This window comes from Lingula anatina, chromosome 2, assembly GCF_051362555.1.
Source record: "Lingula anatina isolate TDL-2025a chromosome 2, LinAna3.0, whole genome shotgun sequence".
Classification (NCBI taxonomy): Eukaryota; Metazoa; Brachiopoda; class Lingulata; order Lingulida; family Lingulidae; genus Lingula; species Lingula anatina.
In genome coordinates, this window is record NC_141768.1 from 43360742 (window position 1) to 43378811 (window position 18070).

The following is an 18070-nucleotide window of genomic DNA, read 5'->3' on the forward strand; positions in this document are numbered from 1 at the left end:
TGGACCCCCGCTGCCGTGATGGGCGGTCTGCAAGCAGCCATTGACGATGTGGTAACAGTTCCTCTGCCACCGGGTTCCAGCTTCCGACGAGTAGTGGTTCGGTCCCCCTGCAGTGCGACGATCCCCTCCCCAGAGTGACCCAGAGGCCACCGGACCCTCCGCCTTCGACCGCCGCTGTCCGACGACGAAGACGATATATATGTGGGACTAGTTCTGTACATTCTGCACATTCCACATTTTTCTTCCTATTGTTTAATAAGAAGCCGAGCACTGTTGAAGTTCACCACTTTTGTTGTGTTTTTGCATGTTCTTTCAATATGCAGTTTTAGTAGTTTTCCATTTTGGCCGGAGGCCAAACTTCTTGCGGACGAGAGGTCAGTAGTGTTATACAATTTGTCCTTGTCTTTAAATTAAAATTACAATCACAGAAGAGAAGAGAAACCAAAATTAGAAACAAAAGTGTCTGTAGAGTAATAGGCCTAAATTTAAATAATGAAGGTAGCCTACATCTCGTAGCCTATAAGAGGAATAAATTAAGACTACCTGGAAAACAATTTTAGCTGTTGTGTGTATTCAAGCCGCCGTTCTCTCAAAAATTAGTAACCAACCAAGGTTACAATTTTACTGCACGTTATGTCCACAACTTCAAGTAGGCCTATATTTTTTTCACAATTCGTTAGTCCATTATGTCCAAGGCCTAAGGTTTTATAAGAAACAGTGGATGGCAAAAAATACGCATTTGGGGGATTTTCAAGCCCATGGCCTAACTGGATAAATGCTCGTGTCAAAAATTCAGTTGAAAATTGTCTGTTGGCTGAAATTCCTTTAACTTTCCTGATAATATCAGAATGCATACGTAACAATAACAGGGGGTAGATCTAATAATGGGCGACAGCTCCGACTGTTTCCATTTTCAAAATGCCTCCCCCCTCCCCCCCTCCCACCCACATTCGGTAAACTAGAATGACTTTAGTTTCTTTAGACCTTTGTAAACAGTGGGTGAAAATGATGCCGAGATACCAATAATATATGCTAATTACAGGCCCTTTGATTATGTCCATGTCTTTTCCTCTTCATTAGACATTCATGAATGAAGGCCCTGGTGCTTATTATCGTATCTCGTAACTTCGCTGAAAACCCTCTAACCAACCAATAACATTTAGTCAAATTATTTACTGCGGTACAGGTAAGGTACAAAGGTTAGTTTGCTGTAGCAGCTGATGGTTGAGTAACTTGACATCTAAACAAGATTCAAAGGCAAGTACTAGATGGCAAATTATCATGTAATCCAGAGTTTTAAATGTGATGTTTAGCAAAAGTAAGGCTCCTTGTGCAGTATAATCCCAAACTTACAAGTTTTTGATTTTCAGAGCTTTGATAATGCATTGAACCCAAAAATGTTTTTGCATTTATCAACACGCTGTAAACTCTCTTAAAAATAAGTCAAATAGATTATATATACGATAACTGAGATCCCTTCTATAACATATTGGGTATTGTAATGATTTTGAAGTTAAGCGCTTATCATTTTTGAACGGGTTAAATTGCATTAAATTGCATTATTTCATTCACAAATTGAACAGTGTTAGTGTGCCAGCTAGTCTGCCACACCAAGAAATGATATAGGATATCTAATTCCTTACTAGTAGTCACACCCAGCACAAAGGGTGGATTAAGTAGAATGGAAAGCTGCATTTCATTGTGCATTAGACCCTGCAGTTTTACCAGGTACAGTACCAAACAATTGTTTTCACTTGTCCCTGTGTAAGCACACTGAAGAAAGAAACAAATTTTGTTTTTTTCTAAAACCATTTACAGACATGAACATGACTGCCTGAAATGGCAGAGAACCTGCAAGATTTTTTATACTGCGGGTCCTCTGGATGTCTAAGGTTTATGTGAAAATGCAATATATACTAGTATTAATAAATCAAATGTAAACATAGATTAAAGGAAATAAAATGGTAACTTTGGACCAGCATAGATTTGGGAAGACCTGCAGTTTTCTTGTTATCCAGGTCCTTTAGTATCTTCAAATTTTTCCCATGTCTGCATTTATGTGGTAACTTTTGTCACTGTCTGTGTTACACAAAGGACTTTGTTTGGCACTTTACTGAATGATTTTTAAAGGTTTTATTGGAAAATTCAAGCCCATTTAAAAATAATAAGAGCTGAGCTCATGTTAGGGATGAACATAAAAAAACCTGAAAGTGGATTGCAAAACTTATTTATTTAAATATCAGAGGCATTGGTGAACATTACCACAAAAAGGATTTATGGAAAAAAAATCAGAGACTTGCATGTTTATAAGTTTGGGGACATACTGCATAACTATCAAAGAAAGCATTTGCCTTCATTTTATATCAATTTATTGTAATGTGCCTTAAGGTTGCTGTGAACTATAAGCGTCATTTTGTCTGTCATACTAAAACAATCCATTGTGAAATGAATACCCAGCTGAAATGAAATAAAGTATTTACAACAGTGTATTCCACACAACAAAGAGACCATGTTATCACATCCACAGAGTTGGTCACTTGTGTCCTGGCAGGGCAGTTAAGATCTTATCAGACTGGAATATATTACTGTTGTTGTGGTAATACATTCAACTGAGTTTCTTGATCTGGATCTTATCTGTGCATAGTCTATGACCCGGAAAAAAATAATGTTTTAGGTTACTCACCTGTGATTGAAGGCACAGATTTAACTATACTCATATTTCATTGGCCTGTGGCTAAGTAGATAACTGTTTGCAATAAAAAGACACATTTGAGAGATATAACTGCTGAGAATCATGAATGTAATACATAATAGAGTATAATTTTGATTTTTTTTCTTTCTTTTAGCGTCGTGCTGTTTGCATGATAATTTGGCAAGTGTTACATTAAAATTATTCTCATGTCATCCTCTCACTTTTCAGCATTCCATTACGGTTGTTTCCAGATTCATTTATATCATTTGAATATGTTTTGGAATAGAACTTTGCTAACTAAACAAATGCAAAATTTGCTGCTTTTCATTCTTGTAAATCACTTATCTTTTTTCGGGCAAATGTGCCTGTTTTGGCATGACACTTGCAGAAAGACATTTTTAGATTATTTAGCATATCCAGCAATTAACTTTGTTACATTAAAAGTACTTGCCAAGTTTTGTTTTGGACTGAGCCATTTAAGTCTGCATTAAGAATATCTTTAAAACTTAGTCATGGTTGTTTGAAATATCCAAAGCATAGATAATAAATACTTTTTTAGTTATATCAGTTGATAATTGCATTAAATTGATTTTTATTACTACTTACTAGAATTGGGAGCATATTGTACTGTAAAAATGTTATCTATAGAATTATTTAACAAACTAACTTTATACTTATTAGCAGGTATATACCATTTGATATTTTAGATGGCTGCTGTCTCAAGAATATCTGTACTACTAAGGCACTTGACCAAACAAACAAGAGCATTTCATCAGCAGAAAGTATGCAGCTCTGCATTACTCCAGGTAAAACAAGGGTTAGGTGTTTCATGTCTCCGCCCTGTAGCCACAGCCTCTGCTCTCAAACCAGAGAGTTTACGCAGCGAGTGGGAGAAACCGTCCTTTGACATGGAGAAGATGACGGCACTGTTGGATCACGACAATCATGAGATGAGGAAGAAATTCCGAGAATATCTCAGCAATGACCCAGACATCATTCCCCAGTATAACATCCCACTGGAAGAAGAGAGAGAAAAAGCCTTGAAGATTCTCCAGCGGATCTGCGACTTGCAATTCATCTCTGTGCTCGACTTCAAAAACAACCCCTTGCGTATCTTTGCTGCCCATGAACTGGTGGCTATCATTGATCCTGCCACGGCCACCAAGATGACAGTGCAGTTCAACCTGTTTGGAGGGACCGTGCTGAAATTGGGAACCGAGAGACACCTGAATAAACTACTGGCAGGTCTGTAATGCAGTGTGAATTATTGCCAATTTTATTATAAAGTTTTCATAAAAAATGGCAAACGCACATTTAATTCACATGTTAACTCACCCTGCTTTTGTAATTGAATTCAAGTTTTGCATAATGCATTGTTTACCATCTAAATGTTATCAACTTAATAAGTATAAAGATAGGATTAGAAAAAAAGAAATTATTAGTTTTTGAATAAAATCCACCAGAACCCACCATCAATTCTCATATATAAAAAAAAAAAAAAAAAAAAAAACATTCACATTTTCTCAGGTGGTATTTTCTTTATATTTTCAGGAATTGACACCTTAGATGATATTGGCTGCTTTGGGCTTACAGAACTTGGCTATGGCAACAATGCAGTAGAGATGGAAACAACAGCTGTGTATGACAAGAGCACTCAGGAGTTTGTGATCAACACCCCGACCCCCCTGGCTCAGAAATACTGGATCACTAATGGCGCAATACATGCCAAGCACTGCGTGGTCTTTGCACAGTTGATAGTGGACGGACAAAACCATGGGATCCACGGAGTGCTGGTGCGTATCCGTGACGATGACCTGAAAACCATGCCCAATGTGTTGATAGAGGATATGGGTCACAAGATGGGACTAAATGGAGTTGATAATGCCAAGTTATCTTTTAATAACGTAAGAGTGCCCAGAGAGAATTTGCTGAACAAGTATTCTGATGTTGCAGAGGATGGCACCTTCACCACCTCTATCAAGGGGAACAGGGCCAGGTTCCTCACAGTGGCTGACCAGTTGCTGTCTGGGCGTATCTGCATTGCTAGTATGGGGCAGGGGGCTGCCAAGGCCGGACTCACCATAGCACTGAGATATGCTGCTACACGCCTCACAGTTGGAGCCTCAGGAAAATCAGACACGCCTATTCTTAAGTATCAGCTCCAGCAGAGGGCGCTCATCCCATTCTTGGCCAACACCTACGCCATGAACTTTGCCTTGGACTACGTGAAAGATCGCTGGGCTTTTCAGAAACCAGATGGTTCAGAGCACCAGGAGGTGGTCACAATGTGCTGTGCTATCAAGGCCCTAGCTGGTTGGTATGGTGAAGAAATGGCGTCGGTTGGCAGAGAGAGATGTGGAGGGCAAGGCTACTTGTCGTGCAACAGGTTTGGCACTTTCCTCGGCGCCGCCCATGCTGCGCTGACCGCAGAGGGAGACAACAGTGTCCTGATGCAGAAAGTCGCCAAGGAAGTCTTGGAGATGTTCATGACCAACCCCCCTAACGTTACAGAGGTGACCACAGAGAACCTGAACAACCTGGACTACCTGCACTTCTTGATGCAGAAGAGGGAGATTACCCTGTTCATGACACTGGGAATGAAGATGATGGAAGCTGGTAAAGAAGGTACAGTAACTGTTGAATGAATTCAAACAACATAAATTAATAATCTTCTACCCCCAAAAGTATTATGATCATAATACTCAAGCATTTCCTTTTCAAAAGTTATGAAGAATTACTTGGTTTTTTGTAAGTTATGACATTGTTGTGAGTGTCTGAAAATGATTAATCTTAAAAAAATTCACACGCACGCACACACTCACACACACAAACACACACACACACACACACAGAGAGAGAGTGAGGGTTACAAAAGTTTTAATTTTAAAGACCTTAACTATTTCATACTATTTGAACAAAATGTTGTCTTTTTTTTTTACGGAAAGAGTATATAACTTAAAGTTGATCATTTTCTATTCTATTCCTGTAGGGAGGTTTGATGCTTGGATGTACAGATGCAGTGACCTGGTCCAAGGGGCTGCCCGCGCATACGGAGAGCGCCTCATCAGTGAGCAATTTCAAGCAGCTATCGACAGAGCAGATGCATCACTGAAACCTATCCTGACGCAGCTACGCCACCTATATCTCATCAACACCATAGAAAAAGACTTGGGTTGGTTTGTAACCTCGGAAACCATGACAGTGCCTACTGGGCGTCAGGTGAATGAAGTAGCGGCCGAGCTCTGTCGCCAGATTGCACCTCAGTCTCTGGCACTTTCTGATGCCTTTGCTGTGCCAGATGCATTGCTGTCTGCCCCCATTGCCATGGACTGGGTCAAATATAATGAAAGGGATAATCAGGGAGAAGTGGTTTAAGCCATGGAATGCTTTTTTTATACAGTTTAACAGTGCATGTGATATTTAGATGGCAGACATATACAGTATTAACTCCTCTGAGAATGAGATGAATGAACAATTTTCCCCCAAGAAGTGTTTTTTAACTAAGTATTATCTAACTATGTTAAATCTGAAGTATGTAAATTTGGTCTGCTTCATGGTGTATGTTTTGTTAGTGACAACAAATAAGTCTTCTAAAAGAAAAGTAGACAGTGAGGCACTTGAAGAAAAACTAATTATCCAAAACCAAATGCCTGGAAAAAAATAAAAAGAGTGTTTACTGGGTGTACATATTTATACAGATAACTTTTTCTCAGACTTTAGATGAACAGGGTTTGTTATTGTAAATGAGACCTATTATCTAGACAAAATGTTGTTCCAAAGTGTTGCCATTTTACTTTATTGCTGAGACGTATAAAGGTTTTTCTGCTACAGAATCGATTTGACCAAAAGAGTAACAGCATTTACCTGTAGTAAATGTGGAAACCTGCTGGCAACCTGCCTAGATCAAATATTTTTATATGTAAGATATTGTCCTCACTGTATCTTTTTGTAAATAATTTTATGTAATATATTTATGAATTAGACAGATTATTTGGTTATATTTCTCTTTGACACATTTGGACTAGAGGATAGTAATAGAAATTAATTAAGTAAAGACATTTTGAATTTTACATTGGAATATATGATGGACAAGCTTGTTTTGAGGAATGAAAATTTATATGAATTTGAAATAAAGATACTGATGATCTTGTTCTTTCCATAGCTTTTTTAAATAAAATTAATTGAAAATATTGAAAGCTTCAGTTTTTGAACAGCATAAAATGTGGAGCACAGAGCTTAAACTTAACATCTTTTAACAATATTTTTTTCAGATATTTGATTAAAAGAGCTCCTGAACTTAAGCCTATTAGAAATAATTACCACATTTAAATTCAGGATTTCTATTTAAGACACTGAAGCTTTCAGAGTGCAAATGTTGCGTACTGTATTTGCATGACATACATGTAAATATAGCTTCCCTATGTGTTTACTTTTGTTTTAAAATTTTATTATTAGTCTCTTCACTTAAAACTTAATTTTTACAGTTTAATATTCAACAAAATGGCCATTATTTTTTAAATGTCCCAAATATAAAACAGCTGTTTTTCTGTGGTTAGAACGCGGCAAGTTTATCCTAGCTAGGTCAACAATTATGTTTGTGGTGAATGCGTGATGATCACCTCTAACAAAATACCACTTCTTGTAGAAAACGAAAGTGGGAGTGGACTGAAGTATTAAAGCCAAAATCAGCATTTGGTTTTGCTATGTTTTAAGTTTGCTACTTCACTGCTGCCATGCAGAAAACAAAGTACATTAATAATGGCATAATAACATGGTATTTTCACATTTTATTTCTTTATTTATACCTCCACTTGTTTGTGTCTGTATCTTGAACATGCATGAATAACAGCACTAATATACATAATTTAAAAAAAGGACTTGAAAAGCCTACAATGTATAAATGTTAAAACAGACACTAAATCATAACAATATCCATTCAGAGAAAACTAAGCAGCAGTGAAAATTATTGCACATGAAACACAAACACACCACCGACTACTATGGTTTCACATTCAAATGATACTAATATGACACATTTGTGTATGTTATGTAAGTACTTCATAATCCACTGAGCATTAATACACTACTGACAGGTTTTTAAACACTAAGTACAAGTTATAAGTATTTTTAAGTTGATATTTTGTCCGACATCCTTAAACACCATAAGGAAGAACTTGTTCACATATATTGGTCATCTATTTCACTTTAAGCTTGTTTCCAAATTAACATTAATATTCATAGTAATGACAAAAACAACTAACATTTAATTTGTTTAATTTATCAGGGTCACTGCAGTACTATTGTCTAAACAGGCCTGTAAAGAAACCTGCTGTAACATATAATTACTGGCATAAGCACTAATAGCCATCGGTGGAAATAAAACATTCAAATTATACCTCACAATCTATAATATCTAACTTCCAACCACTGTACAGATAGCAATGCTGTAACAAATAATTTAAATAAAATTAGCAGTATAATTTACTATAAGCAGCCTTGTTCCCCGAAGAAAATACACCATAAACAATTCAGCCATATTAGGGCTTTGGGTTTCAGGCTGAATTTTAGACAAAACATCCTGTCCTACTTTATAAAACAGCCCAAAATTCTGGGACACATTGAATTCATAAGACTGAAGTTGTCGTAAAGCACAATGTGATTGTCTTTAATGGACCTCACTATGCACTCACGTCCTAAGTTACAGTAATTAGTCCACCCACTCCATGATGAGTAAGCCTAACCCTCACTCACTGTTCAATAACTATATATCTAAAAATAAATAAGATTTTTTAATGGTAAAATCATTGTAGCTACTTGTTTGCTACTTGTAGGATGGGAGAGAGAAGGTCACATTTGGTTACTCATTCACCCTGCTGAATTCTCCTCCCACTACATGTTCAGAAATTGATCTCACAGGTGGAGCGATATTACTCTTTCCACTTAAAGTTTCTCAAATTGCCATATAATCCCACTGTAAGCTTTACATTCATGCACTTAGCATGTATGATGGAGGGGAGGTGGGCAAATTAAAAAAAACACCAATGCATGTAAAACCTCCACACAGAAATATTACACCTTAAAATTACAAATTTTATGCCAATTGTTCTTGCCACAATGCTGACTGTAATTGGTCAATAATTATCCAATGGCTACATGGAATGGGTTGGTGCTCCACTTGGTGAGGATGGCAGCAGCAAGCTGTCTTCCTTATTTTAAATGCGTCTATACATGACTAGCATAACTACATTACTTAAAGAGGTTCACTGTAAAATATCCATTATCCCATTCCTCTTGAAAGTGTCCATATCACCATAAAAGTTTTTTTCTCAAAAAATCCCTGTCAAATCTTCTGGAGAAATTCCTAAAACTGACTCAGACCTCATGAGAAGATATTCCTAATTTAATCCTTGTCAGCCAATAGACAACAGCATCTTCCAGCCATGGGATTTTGTGCAGTTTTTGTGAGCAGTGTTCCTCCGCAGTTTGACTGTCAACGCAGTTTGACTGTCAAGTTTGAATTGAGCTTGTCTTGGAAATATGCTCATCTTCACAGTCACATGTTTGGCTACAGACAGGCACATGCTATTCAGGACTTGTAGGGTGGGAATATGTTGCTTGTGGCACATCCACAGGTACATTGTGGATGCCACTTCAGTTCCTCAGAATAAAAGCAATGCCATTCCATCTATTATGAACTTGGCAATAACAAATCACAATCTGAATGCCAATAGAGAGCTTATGATACATAAGCAGTGGGAGACAAAGTTGCCAAGGACAGCGATATTCCACTGGTTGCACTACCACACTCACACAGACAGAAGTAGTCTTGTTCCAACAATGCACCAAGTATTACTTATAAAACAAGATATCTTCAAATAAATATCCACACATTCATTCATTCATACTTATATAAATATCTACAACGGTTTCCCACTGCTTAGTTGACTATTCCATGGACGTGAAACAGGTACACGTCAAATGTTAAATTTACAGTTTGGTTGGCACTATACTTTGTCTTCTGCTTCTCCTTTTTCACAGTCTCTTTCTAAATCGTTTTTCAACAACTTTTCTTCTTGGTGCCCATTAGCTGTTGGTAATGCCTAGCAAATGAAAAAAAATACACATAAAATTTACTAATTCATAAATTAATTCAAAAGCAAAAACATCAAGACAACATGGAAGGTTCTTAAAGAGAAAATTTCCAATTGTTTACAACTTAAAAACTGTTCACCACAAAAATGCACTTTACCAATGAAATTAGAGTAATTTGACACGACTTGGAGAGGCTTATCACATATAGCAAATATTTGTTTGGGGATAGAAAAGTACAAATTATAAAGGGCAACTTATTACATTACTTATCTACTTTGTGCAGCTTAGTATTGTGGATTGAGGTGATAAATCATGCCACAGCTTTGTAAAGAAAAACAAGGGAGAGGTATTTGTTTTGTGATTTTCAAAGGCAATACTACACCGTATCTAAATTTTTTAGTTCAAGCCACTACCATATGCTATGCATTCTATGACCTTAGAAAGTGTGATTTGTGTATTATAACTCTTGAACCAAATATATATATTATGTTGCAACGACAAAAGCTTTGAATGGCTTTGAGCTTCCATATCTTTTTAGTTTGCAAAAGTAAAAAGCAAAGCAATTTCAGTCCCAGTTCTGGTAACTAAAATGCTGAAAAAAGCTTACAATCAGATGATGCTCTTTCAGTGTTCTTGCTTTCTACGTAATATTGTAGCAATCACTGCAATTACAGAGGCACACTTTTAGAGTGGTCTAGGTGTTAGTATTGATTGAACTGTTCTTTGGTGACTAAACACAAACCCTTAGTCATCTTACTAGTCTAAGAACTGTGCAGAAAAGGGCTTCTTTGAACTGGAAACTAAGGCTCTTGTCAACCAAGAAAAGGTTGATTAACTGGAAATTTCAGTGTCTGAGGTGCAATGGAGCCTCTTTATGCAAGGGGCTGTTGCACATATGATACATTCAAGAAAATCAACTCGCTCTATTAAGGGCAAGAGGTCATTTGATTTCAAGTTTAAAGAAGCCCTTGCCTTAACTGACCTCATGCTTATCTGGATCAGCATAAACTGGTCTCTGTAAGAAGCAAAGCAATCAATTTTCCCCACTGTGCTTTTCAATATTTGGATAGATCAAAGTGCTTGCTTTAACTGAACTAAATGCCACTGTGAGAACATGTTAAAATCACTGCAACCCATGCAAAATGACAATGAGAGGTGTATTAATTAGTGCTCTTGAAGTGAATATTCAACTTTTTTACGTGAAAGTATAAATATCAGGGTAAAATTTCTTTGCTTTTTTCATCATTAAGTTTCTTTTCAAGGAAAACGGTTCACATTTCACGAAAAAAAATTACTTTTTCCACACTCATCCACCTCTCTGTGTCACTGGTAATTGTTGAGGCATCTGCACAAGACCTGATAATATACTTCATAATAGGACCACAAGACAAATTCACAATGTATTAAAATACAAGGTGATATACTGCCTTTGTCACGTATGGAGTAGAGTAAAATACAATTATTGCCATGACTAAGGCTGAAAGCCATATTAATTATTCAGTTCATGTCTGTCTATGTACTGCATTTGTTTGGTTGGAGAAAAATCTCTGGTTAAAGAATTTTAGATTCTCTTTTTTTTTTACTGTCAGTATAAGAAAATAACTGACAGGTATGAAAAGCATATTTTATTAACATTTTGCAACCATGGCCCGATAATTTTGTTTTCAAAAATCAGAATGGTTCAGCATCTTAATTTATGTTTTCAGTGAACTATATGGAGGATTTTCTTTGCAGATACCTCAATAAAATTGTTAATGGTGAAGCAAAGTGGTTAATTACCGCTCGTTTAGTATCACTAGCAATAACAGAAGCCCTCCGACTGAAAGGTCGTCCTACCTCGTCCTCTGTGTCTGCATTAAGGTTTATTGTTCTTTGCCGACTGTTCCTTTTTCTTATGCTGGAAATAAAATAAATGGTTAATGCATGTTGTTATGGAAAAAGTTCATTGAGATGTCAAGTTCAGATTGTATATAATGTTAATTTTCTTCAACAAAATTTTAGTCTTCTGGTCGAGACTGCAGATGATGACTCCAAAACTTGTGCAGGTACACGTCAAATGTTAATTCCTTATAACTAACCATTACATAAATGTCGGTAATGAACATTTTGTACAAACTGTAGTGTCTGGATGGCCCCCAATTCTACAAACATCAACACAGTGATTTTAGAAAATTCCTGTCCTTTTCTACCCTTCTAAAATCAACAATGTTTAAAATGACCTATTAAGATTTTGTCCCTGTTCAGTCCAAACTTGTAATCAAAAGCATCCATTTACCAACAGAATTTAAATTCTTCAAATTTGCCAAATATAGCCTTGGTGTCAGTACATTTATAAAAATTGCTTATATTTTTTTTTCAAGAAGGTTTAATGATGTATGATGATGAATTTGTAATGCATCATGCTTATGCAGCATGGAATATAATGGACCAGAAGAAGGTGGGATCCAAATCAAAAGATTTCACAAAATGTGTTCAGCCATCCAGATTAAGCTACTGGTACTCAACATATTTTTAACAGACCCCAAAAAAGGGTGGAACCCAAATTCCCTGTTTTTAGGAAAACAAACTTGAATAAAAGCTGTGGCTTTCTTGACCTTGTGCCTACCCATCCATTTTCAACATCTTAAACTTCTTTCTTTTTTACATAATAACAAGAAACTCATATTTCTTTGATATGACCCCACTATTTGCAATGTACATAATTTGTAGCAGTAGACATCTCCAGTACTTTTCTGAAACAGCTTTTATGTGTCAGAATAAAATGCAAAATGCAGTCACATCAGAGCTAATAAGTACTTTAAAATAAGCTAAATTGCATCATGAAATGTGACTATCTGAACAGATCCCTTAGAATACAACCCCATCTTAAATGTTTAAACATTGAAATATGTGTGTGTGTGTGTGTGTGTGTGTGTGTGTGAGAGAGAGAGAGAGAGAGAGAGAGAGAGAGAGAGAGATCACAGTATAACCAAGTGATACCACAGATGTAACTGCTTCACTTTGGTCAGCAGCTGATACATGTACTACGGAACACACCTAAGCCAGTAAAAATAATCTCAGTTCTTTACATATCCCACATCCCGTGACCCATGTCATTTCCTCATCTTTCCATACATCTGATTCAATCTTTGTTTTACCAAAACCTTACATGTGTGGTAAACCATTTGGAGTTCAAGCAGTTCGAAGACAGGTAGAAATAAAGTGAGACATGGAGTAAACCCATTTTTGATAACAATCTAACATGAGACAGTTACAGGACTGGGAATGCACTAGGCTATAATTAAAACCTTAAATATCTTTAACTCGGGTCTCACTTTTGTCTTTATAAAAAGAGTTATCATGATTGCAATTTTTCAGAAAAAATGTTCTTTTTTGACAGAGAAAAAAAAGCATACTTACACAATATATGCAACAACAGCTACTATAATTATGACAACTACAAATACTGCGACTCCTATCCCTGCAGCTACATTGGCCATCATAGGGTCTTGGACTGAAAATGTAAAATAAATTTAAATTATCTTGGACTTGACTTTTGAATCAAAAAAGCATGTTTATGTAATTAAAACAAATTTATCAAAGTTATTCTAGAGTGTGTGTGTGTGTGTGTGTGTGTGTGTGTGTGTGTGTGTGTGATGAAATTATAATTAAATAAGCATTTTCATTACATCACTGCTTTATATATATATATATAGTATTCATGGTATGTTCAAACATATTTGTCCTTTTTTCTTACGGGGATTAGATCAAATTATGAACCTTTTAATTCTTTATCTTCAATTTACTAACATATGAATTGTTCTTTATACAAAAAATATTTATGAACTTTCCATAGATATATAACTACCGTGTTTCATACCTGGTCTCATTAAATATTCACATCTTGTCCCACTATAACCACGTTTACAGCTGTAATCAGATAAAAAACTTAATTAGATGCCAATTAATTCCTTACTGTTAATGATATAATTGATAGTATTAAACAAGTAAGAATATGGAAGTGATTGAAATTAACTTATGGTGATGAACAAAGACTATGGGGCATATTGCCTGGATCATTCTATTATTAAAAAATAAAGCAAAACAAAGAACATTAAATATCAATGATTGTGAGTGCTCAGCTACAAGAAAAATACACTAATTGGTGAAAATTAGACACAAATATATTGTAAATCATTCAATTACAAATTTATTCAGAAATAAATAAAACATAGATTTAAAACCCCACAAGCAAAATACATTCAGCATACATGACAAGGTTGCCAACTCTATTTCCAACATTTCCTCCATTTGTTATGTTTAAAGAACTTCACAATGTCTAAAGTATTCAAATACCAAGCTAATGAACCTCTGGTTCATTATTCTTGATCCATGACTTTTTCAGAATCAAAAGTCAATCTCATTTTAAAAATCTGTTCACTATAAAAATATTATTATAATATATAATAATTATAAAAATGTGCAAAATTTCTTATGCATTACTTTTCATATGACAAAGCCTTGTGATGTGTATTCATTTTTAGAACTCTAATGTTGGCAACCCTGATATATAAACTGATGATGGAGGCATGCACCCCTCTACCAAAATAGCATAGAACTGCTATATGTGGTAAGTAAACACGGCAGGTGACAGCAGGTGGGTGTGTCTACCATGCTGTTACACCTGGAGACGGAAGATGAATGGAAGTGTGTTAGAAGACAGCAATTTCTGTCACAAATGTGTCACGATTTATCAGCAGGATAGCGTGTAACAACAAAAGCATGACATTCAATGGGTAGCTAAGATGAGACAAAAAAAGGTCAGGTCAGTCATTATACATGATTACAGAATGAAGTGATGGAGTAATTGGGTAAGGAATGCTAATATTCTCTCTCATAAATGTCACAAAAATATGCAGTAACGGAACAACAGCAGTAGCAAGAAGAACACGGGGTCACAGCCTGGCCAAATGACCCCGTGATTAGGCAATGGACTACGATGTCCAGATGGACAGACCATGAGTTGAAAACTGATCATGAGTCAAATACTACCACAGCTGAGATGTGGAGACATCCAGTTGGTATTATCACAATAAATCCAAAGTGAGGAACAACTCTGCTTTCATTTAATATAATGAAAACTTTACAATGACAATAAATGTCACCCAGACAAAACCATTGCAAAGGACAATAAATGTCACTTTAATGTATTTCGAAATTCTCCAAGCAAGCATGTGAACGTTTCATAACCAGCAATTCTTCAGTGACACTTAAGACTCAGGTGAGAGAAGCTTTATCCTGATGGCTATAGAACATATTGATACATGAATGAATAGGAAATAGTTAGATGTCAGGCTCCCTCTGGGATATATGGATGATAATTGAGCCATTCATCATAGTGGAGTGGAATGAGAATGAATGCGTGTGTGACCCATCTGATAATGTCATATTTCTAATAAATAATTTCATGAAATGCTCTCTTCATCATATCACAGAAAATGATAAATGAACAAGGAAACCAAAATCGTTGTTAATAGTGGATGGAAACGCTAAAATGGCAATTACTCAGTGAAGCAATGACTTATACATGTTAGATTAAGTTAATGATAAACAGGGGATGTTAAAATAAGGGTTACAACAAATTCGACTTCTTCATATCAAGAAGAGGTTAAATATTCACAGCGGTTGAACCAACCCCCATGACTTGTAATGCTCAAACATTTTGCTAAAAATCACAAGTATTGTGCTGTCAGAAATCTCTCCATTCAACAGCAGCGGTGCGAAATACTCACTGGCAACTGGTTATGTTGTTATTTGAGATAATAATTTGTCGGCATATTCCATGGTTTAGGCAAAACCCAGTAGCAAGTTGCACAGGACATGGCTTTATAAATTCAGGCTGAACATATTCTATTTCCCCACCTAAAAAAATGAAATATATATCCACTACACACTATGGTGATAAGCCACAAGATTGGTTATAGTCACATGATAAACCTGTCCAAAATACTTGATATATACAATAATCTCCAATCTGTTCAATCATAAATATTTGAAAATGACATCAAAGCCCTAAGTAATTCATTGCTGCCGATTATTATTGTTAATTAACTGTCTGAATATCTTTCACTTTTGTTACCCACTACACATAACAAGCATACAACACCTTTGCTTACCAATAACTAGAAATTCTCCCATGATGTTGCAGCTGTCCTATGAAGAAGCCTTCTCAAAATCTCATACACTTTTGGTGAACTATAACCTAAGTGACTTTCTCTTATACAGCCCACTGACACACTTCATGATTATACCGTTTTCTTATCTAATGCCTTCTTCCTCATCCACTTAAAATAACTCCACAAAGTCTTAAGTAAAGATCAAATCAGATTCATCTTCTCTCTGACATTTAGAATCCTAAAAAGAAATAGGAGTGTCCAGAGATAGCCTACACAATATCCCTCTTCCCATTACGTAACTCTCAAAATGTGACTAGGTGCACATTTCAACATTACACAGAATTTTTTCTCATAAAAATATGAATGAGCTTTTTTTTTCTTTTGTTCTTCTGTCCTGATGTTATGGCGATAATATTTTCGTGACTCAATAATGTTTCCTTCTATCAGACATGGGTGGTCAGCTGATTTATTAATGTTTATTACTTATGATAATTTGTCTGATAAATTTGAAAAATTGTCAGAAAAGGCAGACTTGCTTTACTCCTACACATCATTAAACAAGTTAAATGCTCCATAAACTGAGCCAATATATTCTAACCTATTTCCTGTATGCTGCCTATTAGAGCCAATCGGCTCAATCAGTATTTCCTGAATACACCTCTTTTTCTTTTAAGTAAAACGTCAATTAAACTGCAGCTAAACTAGATATGATCGCATCTGCTTAACAAATTAAATCAAATTATCGTCAGTAAACATTACCTGCCCTGTTGTTCATCGTGGTATAACCATTGAGAATGAAGACAGAGTCTATCTATAGACATACTGCTGTGTGGACCAAACCTCATCTCTGGCATACCACTGTCTGTGGCTTCTCTATCTAGACTATGTCAGACACATTAGGTTTTACACACAATATCTTCATAACCATGCATAACCCTGACAATTTGCTTTAATGTGGTGGACCTCAGATGTATAAATAATGTCAAGAATGTAATCCTCAATCTTGGCCATCTATTTTAATGGTTAGGCTGACCAAGAATGTCCCAGCTTATTGCACAACAGCTGTGACTTTCAGCACAGGACCTACCTTAGTGGCAACGGCTGGTGAAAGTTTCTCTGCCTAATATATAATATCATATCTACCTTATAAGTGGTAATTTGAAGCTGGTGCGATGAGATTTTATGCATTATTATAGTATCCATTCATAATTTGAATCAAGAGCTTTAAATTGGCACATTCTTTACAAAGTTACTGACATTGTAATTAGTTAGCCGTGGGGTAACTTAGTGCACAGGTGACCCTTGTAGATACGCGTAGTTTGGCCTTCAGTTCCCATGCTGCCTATATGGATTAACTTACCAATTTCATTTATATCTAAAAAAGGGCAGCATTTCACATTTCTCTATTGAAAAAAGATCTTAACTATTTTCAAAATGTGATTTTTACATTAAATGTTAGATCAACTTTAAGATATTAAAAAACTTTCCTTCAAAATGTTTTCTTACAGCAATATTATGCCACATTTCTTACATTTTCTCAATAATTATTTTTTATACAGTTTGAGAACTTCAAAGGGAACCCACTTGTGGTGGTGTCTTACAAGTTATTTCCAATGAAATAGAAATACACAGTTCAGTCAAAGTCCTCACTAACAAATGATTTCATTCAAGCAGGACTCTTTAAAAGGCATTGCCCTGCCATTACCCTTTTATTTAAGTTACGCTAACCTAACACTTCTGCTCACAATACACAATTTTAACAAGGGCATCAACATTGAGTTTTGAGCAAAAACAAATACATGTGCCCTTAACAACCATTTCAATATTATGATTCTTCTCTTAACCAATTGTTTCAGATTCTAAACCTCATACTTAGCTGTAGTTCCCATTTAAAGAGTGACACTATAATGCTACCACTGAAGTAAACAAAATATCTTAGTAAAAGCTTTTTATCCTAGTTATCAACACACCGTGGACATAAAAAACTGTTATTTATGATTGTAGACAAGTACACAAATTTTTGCATGTGAATTGCATACTAATGCACTTTACAAAATCATGTCAATAAACATATCTTACACGAAATGAAGATTCTCATTATAGTAACTATGGTAAATTAAAAATTAAAAAA

At 35.7% G+C, this 18070-nt stretch overlaps 2 protein-coding genes across 16 annotated transcripts in view; one reads left to right on the top strand and one right to left on the bottom strand.

The window, feature by feature from the left end:
- Nucleotides 1-1069: 1069 nt before the first annotated feature.
- On the top strand, nucleotides 1070-6837 carry LOC106151314 (uncharacterized). The gene is made up of 4 exons (XM_013524522.2): nucleotides 1070-1257; nucleotides 3400-3937; nucleotides 4244-5317; nucleotides 5682-6837. The coding sequence occupies exons 2-4, from the start codon at nucleotides 3400-3402 to the stop codon at nucleotides 6065-6067; spliced, it is 1998 nt and encodes a 665-aa protein (XP_013379976.1). The 5' UTR covers nucleotides 1070-1257; the 3' UTR covers nucleotides 6068-6837.
- A 622-nt stretch (nucleotides 6838-7459) lies between these two features.
- LOC106151312 (uncharacterized) overlaps nucleotides 7460-18070 on the bottom strand; it is a 44007-nt gene continuing 33396 nt past the window's right edge. For 9 of the 15 annotated variants that reach the window (XM_087006965.1, XM_013524505.2, XM_087006964.1 and 6 more), the window contains 5 exons: nucleotides 13644-13693; nucleotides 13184-13277; nucleotides 11564-11681; nucleotides 10767-10799; nucleotides 7460-9792 (listed from right to left, as the gene is read on the bottom strand). In XM_087006965.1, the coding sequence (XP_086863091.1) occupies nucleotides 9697-9792; nucleotides 10767-10799; nucleotides 11564-11681; nucleotides 13184-13277; nucleotides 13644-13693 (391 nt within the window). In that variant the 3' untranslated portion in view covers nucleotides 7460-9696. Of the gene's footprint in view, nucleotides 9793-10766; nucleotides 10800-11563; nucleotides 11682-13183; nucleotides 13278-13643; nucleotides 13694-15555; nucleotides 15686-15939; nucleotides 16178-16698; nucleotides 17277-18070 lie in introns of those variants that run through there. The other 6 variants (XM_013524518.3, XM_013524520.3, XM_013524515.2 and 3 more) reach the window with 6 other exon arrangements.